General features: G+C 36.5%; 1 protein-coding gene across 2 annotated transcripts in view; it reads right to left on the bottom strand.

Moving 5' to 3' along the window:
* Positions 1-14,378, bottom strand: part of LOC112045029 (trifunctional purine biosynthetic protein adenosine-3) — a 31,423-nt gene extending 17,045 nt beyond the window's left edge. The window contains exons 1-8 of one of the 2 annotated variants that reach the window (XM_024081074.2): positions 13,884-14,370; positions 11,288-11,535; positions 10,526-10,706; positions 9,124-9,337; positions 3,445-3,575; positions 2,847-2,970; positions 1,860-2,082; positions 877-1,050 (exon numbers count right to left, since the gene is read on the bottom strand). In XM_024081074.2, coding sequence (XP_023936842.1) covers positions 1,041-1,050; positions 1,860-2,082; positions 2,847-2,970; positions 3,445-3,575; positions 9,124-9,337; positions 10,526-10,706; positions 11,288-11,535; positions 13,884-14,054 — 1,302 coding nt within the window. In that variant the 5' untranslated portion in view covers positions 14,055-14,370 and the 3' untranslated portion in view covers positions 877-1,040. Of the gene's footprint in view, positions 1-876; positions 1,051-1,859; positions 2,083-2,846; positions 2,971-3,444; positions 3,576-9,123; positions 9,338-10,525; positions 10,707-11,287; positions 11,536-13,883 lie in introns of those variants that run through there. The other variant, XM_024081073.2, reaches the window with a different exon arrangement.
* Between the last annotated feature and the right edge of the window lie 793 nt (positions 14,379-15,171).

Below are 15,171 nucleotides of genomic sequence, written 5' to 3'. Positions count from 1 at the left end.
TGTACCTATGTTTGTAGATGTATTATCGACAACCACGTAACCGAGTCCTCCCTCACGCGGTAGAGTGACGCGGGGTTTGAAGATGAAGAGGAGCAAGAGAAAGGCGGGCGGCTATATGCGCGTCGCTTAATGAATGGACAACTATGTCTCAATTATACCGAGGAGAAGGAGGGAAAACACTGTATGACAAATGTGTTGTCTACACCCAGATTGTTATATTAGGGCTTATTCGAATAATGAATGCGTTGATGGTATAATACGACAAATAGGACTAAAAGATATACCTTTAGATTTAGAGAAGATTGCCACAGAATGGTTGCCAATCCAAAAAAGTTCATGAGCAAAATCCACAAACGTACTTCTTAGATATCGAGTGCTAGAGAACATTTAGAAAGTAAACGTAAAGAAATTACTTATCTGTAACCTGTCACTGTCGGTAAGTTACTTGTACGTTTGTTATTTTATAAGGATTTATTATTATATTAACGTGCCCTATCAACTCTTGGCAGCTAAATTTCTCGTAAGAAAATTTCTCTGCATCTTTAGAAGAGATAAAGATTTGAGAAACATGCTTGTTTACTTCTGGTGACATTATATTAAACTAATAAAAATAATTTGATGTAGCACCCAGAATCGTCTTGAAGGCTTTCTTCATAGGTTAGTGGTCATGAATCTTATTTTTAAAACATTTGGATGTAGATATATTTGATTATCCAATATCCCACCATCCAAAAGGAATGGATACAACATTCTATGTGTGGTGTGGTTGAGTTTAGTATATTCCAACGGAGGAGGATGTGAACAGATTTTGATGAATGAGGTTCGATTTTTGTGAAATTGAATAAAATGCGGGTATAGGTAAATAAAAAATGAACGTAATTTTGCATTTTTATTGCAAAAATAAGGCACTTGTATATACAATTAAATGAAATGAAAGAACAATATGAAAAATGTTTAACAAAAAAACGTTGTTAAATACGCGACAAAAACTGATAAAGGAATGTACATGAAAGTTCGTGCGCAACTCATTCATTCGTTCTTCATTCGGAACTGAAACAAACCGACAAAAGCAACGTCAAAAATGGCGGACAAATACAAAACGTCAAGCTGACATACATTTTTTTTATTAGACAATTAGGCGGAACATTGGCAAATATGATAATATTTAGGTATTCGTTTAAAAAGTCAAACACATGTCTGACTTTTTAAACGAATACTTAAATATACATGCAAAAAGAAACGTTTGCCATTAATTCATATTTTTTTAAGAAAACTTGTACTAAAAACGTATTTGACATATAATTATATTCTTTAGAGGCCTTTATTTAGCTGGTATACCTAAGATGTGCACCAAGAAAGAAGAAGATAATTTTGTCTACATGTTGTTTTCTATTTCGTCCCATTACAACAAGAAGAGCGGTATTTATGATATCCTCACCTTCCTTAAGATGGTCCGAAAGACAGAGCTATCATCATCATCATGAACAACAACAACATGGGGCCCACTGTTGAGCACGAGTCTCCTCTCAGTGAAGAAATTTCTCCTCAAAAATTTATGTTTTTGACGACACTATTTTATTTGATGTTACTAAAGGAATGAACGTCTAACTAGTTATTCAACTAATAATTTTGTCAAACACTCAGTTTTGTTAAGGTTCAGTGTTAACGTGACGTCATAGAACAGTTAAAATATAGACCATTACGGCCGACAGCGTTTTGACAAAAAAAATATTTTTTCAATCTAGTAGAAAGCTAATGAATAATTTAAGAGTCTAATAATTTAAAAAATGTGCCCACTAGCCTACTTTTTTCAAACATTGACTATAAAAATCAGAAGTGGGATCAAATAGGAGACTTACTTGGAAAACGCTCTCCTTGCGATGTCCTTCCTGTACTGAGCTCCGGGGAAGTCGATGGAGGCGGCCGCGTTGGTGGCGGACGACGCCGCGGTGCGCAGCGAGGCGCGCTTGGCCGCGACCAGCAGCACTCGCCCGCCGGCGGTCACGAGCGAGTCGTTCGCGCCGCGGGCGACTCCGCTGTGGAACACCACTATGTCCTCGTCTTTGGACACTTGCGACAAACCTGGTGGAGATTTCAAGACTTATTAACACAAATTATGGAAAAAACTAACTGACACTGACCAAGATGAAAGAAAGAAAGAAAAAACATTCATTTCAAAAATTGTGCCACAATTAACACCTTAACACTATTGTAGTGCTTGATACCCAGACCATTTAGGCAAAAAACTAATAGTAGTCTAAGCATCAGAGCTCCACTGTCATATTTAGCACAACCTTGAAAAAAGATCCAGCTCTATATTGTGTTGCATGTACCAAGCAAATATTGTACATACAGGGCTGATTTTCAGCACGCAACACGACATAACTTGTGAAGACAAAATGACATCGGTATTATCGGCAAATAGCTCTGAACATAAACTATCTCTCACTTTTTCTTATGAACGAGAAAACAACATTTCCGGGTCGGCCGCTATTGGTCCACTATATCTTTTTATCTCCACGATATATGTCGTAGCGCGTCGTACACCTACTGGTTTTCGTTTACGTGGTAATAGATTTTCCGTATTCTTTAATCATAAACCCACTTGGGAGTGGAATTTTCTTGGTTAAAATTACATTCCTTATTTAACCGATAGTTTACGCAGGTTTTTTGAAATGAAAAATAATGAAGGACTTTAGGATATTCAAACCCTCCAGTGTAACTTATCAAAATTGTATTAGCCTATACCTACTTATTTCTCAGGAGTCTGGCTATCATATAATATAAGATCAGAATTTTACAATCACATAAGTAGCTTTGAAGGTTAAACAATCGCTAGAACTCACCACTAATAACGCATCCCTTGGTAGATGTCTCGGGATACCCTTTGGAAGCAATCACCACCCCCACGGCCGACATGCCAGTGTTCCACTTCACTTGAACCTCTTTCAGTGTACCCAGTGCGCAGGCCTACAACGAAAATATCATTCACATAATCTGTCAAAGACTCTTGTTTTATTCTACAATGACAGACGCCAACGAATTGTTTTTAATGATCTGTAGTAGGCCTAAGATGCGCTCTACTACACATCACGTGAAGAGAAAGACATTGTCGACGAATAGCGGCCGAACCGGGAATATTACTCTCTCTTTCGTTGCGATGGGACGAAAGAGAGAGAAGCGATATTTCCGGATTGGCGCTAGTCGACAGTACATAATTTTGTCTTCACGAGATGAAGTTAAAATAATCAATAATTTATTCACTTTTATAATGTAGTCTTTTGGGATGTTTGTCTCTTACGGCACGGTCAGCTCTCCAAGTACATAAATACGTTTAATTTGTTTGGATAAAAAGAAAACGTCAAGTCTTCTGAGATTTTCAGGTGCAAAGATGCTAATTTCGATAGAAAAATTTATACTGACATTGAATTGATTTTGGATTACCTTCATAATGCGGTAGAGGTCTGTCTCCAGGAGCATCATCAGCACTTGCGTCTCAGGGTCCCCGAAGCGGCAGTTGAACTCTAGCGTCATGGGGCCCGCCTTCGTCACCATTAGCCCGGCGTACAGCACACCTGGAATCACAAATTACTTGTTAGCCTCGCAAGTATCGTGGCATAGACTAATGCCCAACAATAATGGCCAGTACTGGACGTATGTGATAAAAAATTTTAATAAAAAAAATTCAACCGACTTCCAAGTCAAAAAATAACTAACTAAAAAGCAAAAAATAACATCTTACCTATGTGCTACCTTCTGATCAGTTTGAAGGCGGTGCCAAGCCAGTGATGTTTTAATTAAACACCATTTAACTACAAAATTTCTGTGGTTCTTTCTGAAACAGCTTTAATTAAAACATAACACTGGCTTGGCACCGCCTTCAAACTGATCAGAAGGTAGCACATAGGTAAGATGTTATTTTTTGCTTTTTAGTTAGTTATTTTTTGACTTGGATGTCGGTTGAATTTTTTTTATTAAAATTTTTATTTTTTTATTTTTAGTGTTAGCATACCTACTGCGTGTGTACAGTCACAATCTATCTAAGTGGAAAGTTCTTATCAATACAAAATTATCAAGTCCAAACCCAAGGTAGCTACTGTGAGCCGTCGAGGAGTTCTCTTCACTGTGCTTCGTCTTCATCACCAGACCCTTAATACAGTCACAATCCATCTAGGTGGAAAGTTCTCATCAATACAAATTTATCAAGTCCAAACACAAGGTAGCTACTGTGAACCGTCGAGGAGTTCTCTTCACTGTCCCTCGTCTTCATCATCAGACCCTTAATACAGTCACAATCCATCTAGGTGGAAAGTTCTCATCAACACAAATTTATCAAGTCCAAACACGAGGTAGCTACTGTGAACCGTCGAGGAGTTCTCTTCACTGTCCCTCGTCTTCATCACCAGACCCTTAATACAGTCACAATCCATCTAGGTGGAAAGTTCTCATCAATACAAATTAATCAAGCCCAAACTCGTTGACGAGTTCCATCGTCTGTGTTTCGGCTCCATCATCAGACCAACTCCAAACCTTCATAAAGTTGTAGTGGTTTAAAATACCTTATGGAAACACTAACAAACGCACTAGCCGTCTCTACAACTTTCGAAAGTTCCCCTCAATTTCTCCAGGATGCCACCATCAGATCCTGACATGAAAAAAATGGGACCACCCTGGAAGTAAACTCTTCAAAACAAAAAAAGAATTTTCAAAATCGGTCCATAATTGACGGAATTATCGCTGGACATACATAAAAAAAAAAAAAAAAAACATACATACAGCCGAACGTCGAACCTCCTCCTTTTTGGAAGTCGGTTAAAAAGTAAACGTCAGAATTTGGCAAGCTTTTGAATAACTATGCCAATAAAGAATAGCAGAATTATTTATTTGTTACCATTTACATATATAAACATTACAGGGTAAACCTAATGCGTTTATAAATAAGTCTCGTGTTCGATTTATAAGTCCTGCATTACTTGAACGTATCTGCTAAAAGTTTTGCGAAATTCAGCAAGCGAGAAGAAACACAAATCTAAACCCGGATCCCACTCCAATACCCCGGTAAGCAATGCCAACGCGCGAACAAGAGGTGACTCGCGGGTCTGCACCAACCTACATGCTGGAATAGCAAACAGCTTCATTCTACGTGCCCTTTTTTTAACATTTGGTAAATGGAACGAAACTAACTGTAGTACTGAAGGGTTAAGCAATTCCTCCCTAATCAGGCGGAAGAAGTAATCCACAAGAGCTACGCAACGTTTCACCTTTAGCGAATCATACCCCAGCATACCTGGCATAGAATGTGGTGACAGTAGACATTGACAAGTAGGTCTGAGCTCCATATCCTAAAAGATCTGGTCGTTAAAATAGGATATTAGGTCTAAGTCTAAGGATAGTTTTCTAAAAAAACGATTAAAAACACATCTCCACGATGTAATAATTAAAACCATTACCAAGCTATTGTTGCTAGAATTATGACGTGTGTTATTATATCTACATAAAAAAACACGAACCTTGACATTGTAACACACAACAGGGCTTACTTGTCCAGTCTGTTTGCTTACATCAACTAATGAACTCAACAAAACATGTTGGACGCAATTTTTTGATACATTACTCCATTTAATAGTGCCCAAAGTGAAATCAACTTTATGATATAGTATTATAGGGTCTTTTTGTAAATGCAGCTCGTCTAATTTAGTTGGTAGAATTTGTTTGTTTCATATTATCAGTTATGGCTCAGTTAATTACTTTCTGGTTATCAATATCTTATAATGCGGCATAAGTCTCTTACATATTATTGATGACTTTATTTTGTCCGTGACTTCGTCTGTTTGGATTACACGACATCTTCGGTTCTATTGAAATAGATTGAAGATTAATTGATTATGAAACACGGATAAAACTCTCGTGATATTAGGAAGTATGCCCGACTAGTTTCGAACCCATACGGGGCCCTTAGTCATGAGCTGGTACTTGCATGGCGGCACGATCCAAACTCAACTCAAACGTGAGTTTTAGCCGTGTTTCATAATCAATTTATATGAATAACACTCACGATAGATTGAAGATTGTCTTGATCCCTATTTGAAAATCTTAGATAAAAAGCCATTAAAGTAAGTAAAAGAACAATCACGCAAACTCAAATACGCGTTCCATATAAACTAACTAGCCCACGCCCCGTGGTTTTACCCGTGTTCTCGTTAGTATACGGGCATAAAATGTACTCCCTATAACACCATAAAATTTGCTTAATAATCCTACATCCTACTAATATTTTAAACGCGAAAGTTTGTATGGATGTTTGATTGGGTGTTTGTTTGGATGTTTGTTTGAATATTTGTTTGGATGTTTGTATGGATGTTTGTATGGATGTTTGTTTAAATGCCTGTTTGGATGTTTGGATTAATACATAGGCTCCTATAACTTTTCATTCCGAAATAACCCAGGGTTTACGAGGGATTTGTGAAAAACTGGATCACACGCGGACGAAGTCGCAGGCTTCCGCTTGTATTAGTATAAATTGTCGCACAGGACCTTTGATTTTTTAAGACAACAAAAGCACAACCCATTTATACCCAGTGGGATTCTTTTTGCCGAAATGAAAGTTTCACTGTATATCTAACTCAATAATCCTGCGAAAATCTTAAACATTAGAAGCCATGTTCAAGATTTTCGCAAGGATTGCTGAAAATAAAATACTTATATTTATAGATGTAGTATGTATTATCGACTGTATGTAATCGTCGGGTCAGAAGGCATTTGGAACGCGCAGTTTACTATGAACGTTATTGTGTGACGTCAGCATAGTTTTGATATTGATAACTACAACTTAGTTATTAGCGAATAGGATCTAGATACCTAGAACTAATTATTAATCAGTATTTATGTTCATAAACAAATAAAGAGTTTTAAACACTGCTCTGCCTCGTAGGTCCAGTGGTAAGCTTATGTGCTTTCGGATCATGAGGTCCTGGGTTCGAATCTTCGGTCGGGCTATATGAAATACTGAATCCCAAGTTGGTGGTGTTACACCCCCGTGCCTCTGAGAGCACGTCACTGCTGCCCCGGTCACAAATTGATGATCACACTTGTATAATAAATGTGAAAGTTTGTGCCACGATTTCACGCGGGCGAAGTCGCGGGCGTCCGCTTGTAATTAATATTTGAAAGTGGACGTCAATGAATTTAACATTATCAACCTAAGCTTTCTAAATGTGCTGCTACTGACAATTTCTGGTATCCATTGGATTTGAACCCAGGATTTTACTGTCCGAAATCACATATGCTAACCACTGCACAAACGAGACAGTCGTAGACCACAGAACACAGAAAACGCTAACGCTTTACAATAGAAATGGCAAGGGAGTAATATTTTTACACTATAGCGAATTCTATATACCTAATTATTTATCCCGTGTGATGAGCCGTGATAGCCCAGTGGATATGACCTCTGCCTCGGATTCCAGAGGGTGTGAGTTCGAATCCGGTCTGGGGCATGCACCTACAACTTTTCAGTTGTGTGAATTTTAAGAAATTAAATATCACGTGTCTGAAACGGTGAAGGAAAACATCGTGAGGAAACCTGCATACCAGAGAATTTTCTTAATCATCTGCGTGTGTGACTAGAGCTCAGCAGTGACCTGAATATGGGTTGATAATGATGATGATGAATGATTAATTCCGTAGACTAGACAGAAAACTAGTAATAGACGATAAGAGTATAATACAAAGTAACATTGTGTAGCTGTTGTCAAGCCTATGTCCAGCACGTGAAAGCAATAAGTCGTGTTATCTTGGGTGACTGACTGACTCTTCATTTTTACTAAGCACGATATGATCTCATGTTGTAGCACTTACATATTGTTGTCACAACATTATTGTCATTACCGACGAAGAGCCAGCGACAGCCAGACCTTTGTCATTTTATAAAAGCTGAATGTTCGTCAGCTTATGCTCCTACCATATGTAAGTACCGTAGCCAACTCCGGAGTTTGCACTGTGGTAGCCTTGGGAGATTTCAAGGATCCGGCCCCTAAACCGTCATAGTATAAAGTGTAATTTTTTATATATTTTTATCGATATAATATGAGGAATGATATCCCCATTCGCCAGACACTTGGCATGGCAATTCTTCGCTAGAGACCCTTGAAGTTTCAAATTAAATAGGGCTTAATTACATATATATAATTATGCTGAGGAAAACATAAAAAAATTACACTTTAAACTTAGATCCTTAAATCCTGCTACCTCCCAAAGCCTCCACAGTCCAAACTCTATAATTGAGCTTGAGGCTGACGTACTTAGTTATGGTAGGATCCTGAGCTGACAAACTTTCAGCCTTTATAAAATGACAAATGTCTGGAGTTCACGGGCTCTTAGACCATTAAGATTATCCCCTTTTCTATAACTTACTTATAAATTGGTAAATGTCTGGGGATGCAAATCAAGCCCATATTAAAAAGTGTCCAGTCCTGGCAAAGTTTCCAGTTTGTAATTTTTATGTCTAGTGGCTACTAAAGTGAGCTGATAAAGATTTAAGCCGAAAAAGCTTTGTTATATATAGATGGCCCACGTGATGGTAGGTGGAAAACTCTAGTACTTAATATTATAGGGATAAAGTTTATGTTTTTGTGAGTTTTTCGGGGGGTTATCACTGGATTTACTAATTTTGAAAATTCTTTACCAATTAGTGAATCATACGGTATATTTTATCTCCGTATTCCCACGGGAAAGGGAACTACGCGGTTGAAATCGCGGAGCGGCGGTTAGTCGCTTATAAACAATAACACTTGTGAGAAATATGTACTGAAATGCTGCCCTTTTTACCGTCAATCTAAGGCGTAAGGTTGACATCGGCAACTATACCAGTCAGACCGGATTAGGCGGCAGAAAAGGGATGGCAAATAGTTCATTTTGATAGAAAAAAAAACAAGTAACAACAATTTCGTTTAAGAATCATCAATTACGTTATCAGAAAAAATTAAAAGAAAACAATGGAATAATTTGAATGCGATAACCCTTCTGCTTACTACGTTACCACGCCCGTAGTCAGTGGGGACAACACTACAATTTAATGGATAAGGTATTTGCGCGAGGCCTTCTACACTCGTGTCACCAACTCACCGACATATTTGATGCCCTCGGCCTTGAGCCCGTCCACGGCGCGCTGCAGCACCTGGTCCTTGACGTCGGCGAGCTGCTCCGGCGTGATGAGCGGGCAGGGGCAGTAGGCGCCCATGCCGCCCGTGTTGGGGCCGGTGTCGCCGTCGCCGATGCGCTTGTGGTCCTGCGCCGGTGGCATCATCGACACCGTCTCGCCGTCGGTGAACGCTAGCACCTGCCACCGAAATACCATTTTGATTCATCATCATCCCACTCCCAATAATAGACCAGTTTAGAGTTTTTTGTTTGGTTGAACGCGCTAATCTCAGAAAATATTGGTCTGATTTGAAAAATTCTTTCAGTGTTAAATAGCCCATTTATCGCGAAAAACTATAGGCTATATGTATACAATCCCCGTATTTCTACGGGACGGGAACCACTCGGATAAAATTGCGCGGCGTCAGCTAGTCTCCTTCTAATAAGAGATAACAGAGCTTAGTAAGTGTCTGTGGGCTCAATTTTTTTGTATTATTTACTCCGTATAATTCCGTCTTAAGAGTTTAGGCGTCTACACTTGTAACTTTGCACCACTGCTTCTTGTTTTACGAATACACCTTAATTGTTTTTGCCTACTACAGATTATCTTAATTTTAATAAGTAACACTCATGGGAATCCACTGGCTCCCAGGATACAGTTACAGCAAATTTGTTACTGTGTGATTAATAAATATTTTTTTTTATTTTTACTGCACGTGTCTACTGTTTGCTATGAAGCTTGCGCTTAGCTTCTACGAGGTACTGGACCTCCCCTTAACATCCAAACAACTCTGGGTACCTATACTAAGAACATTTTGGACAACTAAACACTTGAGATTTATACAATTTTTGATCCCAGGGCCTATCTGATTTTATTTCTAATTAAGTGAAATAGTCAATTTTGAGAATAAATATCTTTGAACCTAATAATGTAAACATATATAATGCTTCATAAATTTTCATCGGGCACGCGTGTTATAATTATAATATTATATACAACATTATAGTTAGCCAGATAACCTCTGCATAATCAATGAACTGCAAGACTATTTGATGGCCTGATGCCTACATTTACTATCTTATGTGCAATCTTGCTGAATTCCTATCAATTAGGAATTTTATGACAAATAAGACAACATTTGAACCTAGATCCTAGAAACTCTAGGATATTGGTTTAGGACATAATGAATCACTTTAATGGACGATTCAAGATTCAGATTTCAAGAAGCTTTTGCTTGACTTTTGGATCATGGGTACAGAAGGCTAATCCTTAAGGCAAAAGTAATCTTTGAGGCGGCGTGAATTGTGATAAGGTTCCTCATTACACTGAGTATTATGACATATAAAAAAGTAAAAATAATAAAATGAGAGAAAAAGAAATGCTTACCGAAACCTCTTCACCTTCCAGCAACTCCTCGACAACCACCACCTCACCAGCAGCCCCATATTTGGCCTCAGTCAAGATTTCGTCGACCGCTTGGCAGGCCTCCTGCTTGGACGAGGCCACGACAACGCCTTTGCCAGCTGCGAGGCCTGACGCTTTAACGACTAGCGCGGAATATGGTGCACTAGAAACATAATTCATCCATCAGTTTTTTAACACGCTTATATTAGCTTCTCTTGTAACTAACTATGTATGTAAGAAAATCTTGGAATCTTAATTTGACCCACTTCCTGGTCTTCGATTAGGATGAAATTTTGCACAAGTTCTGAGTTATACATGACTAGCTAAGAAATCTCATTACAAATCCAATATGGCGGACTGGCTGTTTGAAATCCACCTCCTTGATATGGATATCAAATGAAAGGGTTTGTTGTCAGGAATACGAAAAAAAATAGTCACGTGACTTAAATCCAATATGGCGGACGTCCAAGTTGGCGGAAAGGATATTTGAAATGCACCCCATGATATGGGTATCAAATAAAAGGGTTTGCTGACAGAAATACGAAAAACCTTCATTTGTAATTTTTAGTGTGTGCTAAAAACGTGTTTTTTAGTTTCTATTATATCGTTATTTCTAAACCCAAGATCATCACTACCTTCTATAACAAAATGCTCAATCAACTGTGACTGAAACATGTGACTTTTGCAGTGGTAGCTGGATAGTAAATGATCAGCAGTAGAAACTTAAATAAGAACATGACCCACCTTCTAATGAACTCCTTTGCAGCGTCTGCATCAGTAAAGGATTTGTACCTCGCAGTGGGTATCTGATATTTCTGCATAAACTTCTTCGCCCAGTCCTTGTTGGCCTCTATTTGTGCACCAGCTCTGGTGGGGCCAAAGCATTTGATGCCCTTCGCTTGGAGAGCATCGACAATGCCATTTGCAAGGGGATCTTCTGGACCGACTACAACTAAGTCTATTGAGTTGTCTTTGCACCATGTTGCTAAGGCCTTTGAATAAAAAAAATTGTCAGCTTAAGAAAGACTGTCTTCAAATATGCAATAGGCAAGGAAGATAAGATAATTTCAAAGCAATGTACATTAAACAGAAAATGTAACAGTTTTGTCATTCAATCAATTTCAGCCTTTTCTTTTCCAGTAGTAGATGATATTAAAAACATTTTAATTACCTACTTAATTTTTTATCTATTTAATTAGGTACAAGTAGTTAACAATTGAATTATAATTTTATTGAATTCTTTTCCCTTCCTTAAGTGTTAAGTGTTACTTGAAAAATTTAAGAAAAAAAAAAAATCGAAAATTTTGACAATGATTATTTGGTTTTTTCATAAAAAACAAATTGATATCTAAATTTGTTTTTTATGAAAAAACAAATAATCATTGTCAAAATTTTCGATTTTTTTTTTTTCTTAAATTTTTCAAGTCACTAATACAAAATTGAGAGAAAAATGAAAAAAAAAAAAAATTTTTCATTTTTGATAAAAATTATGACATTTTCAGAGCGAAATTCTTGCTCCTTTAATTTTTTCAAAAATTCGATCAAGTGGTAAAAAAAAACGGTTGGCTGGATTGAATTGAAACTTTGTAGGGTTTTTGTGAGTATATTGAACAGTAAAAGGCACACTTAACGTCAGTGGTTTCCGCAATATTTTTGATTGGGCGCTTGATTTTCCAAAAAACGACAAAAAGCCCTTTTTTGGATGCTTTTTCAAATTCATGTAATGATTGAAAAAAATTTTTTTTTCAAAATTCAATTGCCAATCCTTGTAGAGAATTTATTCAAGTTTTTAAAACCAACCTCAAAATTTCTGTGCGATCATTGGTTGTCGAAAAATTTTTTTTTGGTGGTTTTTTTATGATTACTCGAAAAATATTTTCAAAAAAAAATTTTCAAACTCAGATCCAAAAACTAAACACTTAGAGCTACAATTTGCTTTTTTTTTTGCTGTACGACCATTTTTGTATAAGTTACAGCCTGTTGAAAATCCCCCAAAAATTTGGATTTTTTTTCTGCTCCCTTAATTTTTGTGCATAGTATACTTAAATATGTTGCTCTCTGATTAGTTATAGAGACAATTTTAAAAGTAAGGATCCTTACAAACTATGGCTATTGAGGCATTATAACTAGTGGGGATTATGATGACCATATCATTAACCATTTATTTAATCTATATACGTTCTTCCCAAGAAAGTTATCTGTACATAGCAACAAATCATAGTAACTAACAGACAATCAGCAGTAACATGAAAGTAGAGTCAAAGGTTATCACTAATTAGATAATTAAAAGAATGTTGAAATAGCACGTTGACTTGGGAACTTTGTATGTCTTTTTATACTGCTAATTTATTTCACGCTCTATCATTATAAAGTTGTTATTTAAAAAAATCTCTTGTTTATCATTTTTCAATTTGTAATTGGTACATTAAAAGATTGCACTGATTTTCTACAAAGTTACAGGTCCACAAGTATTTTTTATAAATTAATATCTGTATCTTTTTGTGATATGGCCAATATTCCCTGTCTACCCAAATAATTGTATATGGTCCAATACAAGACTATGTGGATTACATGAATTTATATGTAAGAGCGGGGCCACCTGTCACAAGTTACAGTAGTAATACTTACTGCAAACTTAATGGGATGGTTCCAATCACTATACTATGGATGAGTTTGAGAATAATGTACTAATATGTTACATCTTTGGAATCCTATTAAATTAACCAAGACTGCTCTGTTCTGTTCATTTAATTCCAGCCTCATAAACTCATGCGCTAATGAGATGTTTTTGTATTTTTTTTTTTAAATATGACCAATATTCCTGTGGCTTTCCAACTAATTGGAAAAGACTGTGTTAGGAGTATGACTAAAGTCCGGCAGATAGGGATTGAACCATGACCTTTGCTGTTGAGCTATTGAGGTTTAAATTTAGATTTGTTCCAGGATGAAACACAGCTTTTGAATGAAATCTATCTTTATGCTATATTTTATGAAAATAAGTAGGCCTAAGTAGTAAAGTAATTAAATATCTTGAGATGGAGGAAAGACAAATGGCAATCAAAATCAGCTAAGGTGAAGATATTGCGCTCTCTTTCATTGTGTTGGGACGAACAAGCTGGGACTGAGACAACTTCGCCGCTATTAGTTGACAATATGTCTTTTTCTCTTCAGGAGATATATCGTTTACACATGCTGAGATGTAGTATTCTCGTTTTATTTCATAAAATTGTAAGAAAAGTTCATATAGCTATCGTCACAAGCTTTGCATTTATAATTTATTATTAATAACAGTGCATAAATATACTCAGTATGAAAAAAAGAAATCTTATAAGATACTTACAGGAAAGTCTTTGACATCAAGTTCCACACTCTCTACATTATCCTTCGTAGAAGAAATACCAACACTGCCGGGAGCACAAACAACACGCTTTACTAACGGAGATTCAGCGAGTTTCCAGCACAAGGCGTGTTCCCGACCGCCGCTCCCGATGACGAGAACATTTTCAGACATTATATTATCAATAATTCACAATAAACAACACAAAAAATATAGCTTGTTTATCAACTTCGTAAACCGCGTGTTTCTGTAAGAATTAATTTAAATTTGTTCTTCTATGTTAATATGTATAAAGTAAATACGATCATTTATATTAATATAATAAGTAACTATAGAAAGTTTACAAGGGTTTTGAATTAATAACAATTAATATTCAAATTAACTTCTAAAACCACCTCCCTCGAAACACGTAAACATAAAAATGATTAATGCACGTTAGATAAACTATAAAGAATGTGAATTGGGATTTGTGATGATTGTGAAATGAAATGAATTTGACAGTTGACTTTGACATTTTTTACATGACAGCAACGTGCGTTTACCAGTGTGTCCCATAATTATTTGGACCATTGGACTATAATGTTATCGATAACATTCTATTAAATCATAGACTTAGGACTAGAATCTATGTATTTTATAGTCAAGAAAAAAAGAGACTGCCTATAGACAAAGTAAAAGAATAGAAGTGCTCAGTTTTCTTTTACTTTTCTACTAACTTTCTTCAATTAAACGATTCAAATAACAATAAAAAAAATAAAAAAACACAACAATCACAATGCACAATGCACATCTTCATAATAAACTTTTACCTTAGTAAAAATGCTGAAAAAAGGAATTAGTCCCCTTTTTCAACATTTTTTACTAAGGCCTAGTTCGTATTTTACTACTTTAGTATTTTAGTCGAGTACGAACTAGTCCCAATTTTTGATGGTTTTTGCTCCGCCACAAAAGGTCCGCGAAGTGTGAAGCATCACGAAAGTTTGTTATATGTAATGTCAGTTTTTGATGCGTTACGAATTCAAAACATTAACAAAATATAATTGTAGTTGGGTTGTATACAGTTTGGGTTCGAAAACAGAATAAAGAATAAATCCAAAATTAGTGTTTGCAAGCAGCGTGGTGAAGCCAGTGAAACTATTAAAAAAAGCGAACGTCGTGTCAAGTTTTTGCGGATGTCACCGCTAGAATTTTTTTTCATACTTTGTATTTCTACAACAACGTAAATTAATATATCGTCTATAATGTCGAGTTGTGTGTTCAGGAAGTGTAATTTGTAAAAACTTTAAATAGT

This window comes from Bicyclus anynana, chromosome 14 (assembly GCF_947172395.1).
Source record: "Bicyclus anynana chromosome 14, ilBicAnyn1.1, whole genome shotgun sequence".
In the NCBI taxonomy this organism is placed as follows: Eukaryota; Metazoa; Arthropoda; class Insecta; order Lepidoptera; family Nymphalidae; genus Bicyclus; species Bicyclus anynana.
This window is presented reverse-complemented; position numbering and strand designations above follow the sequence as displayed.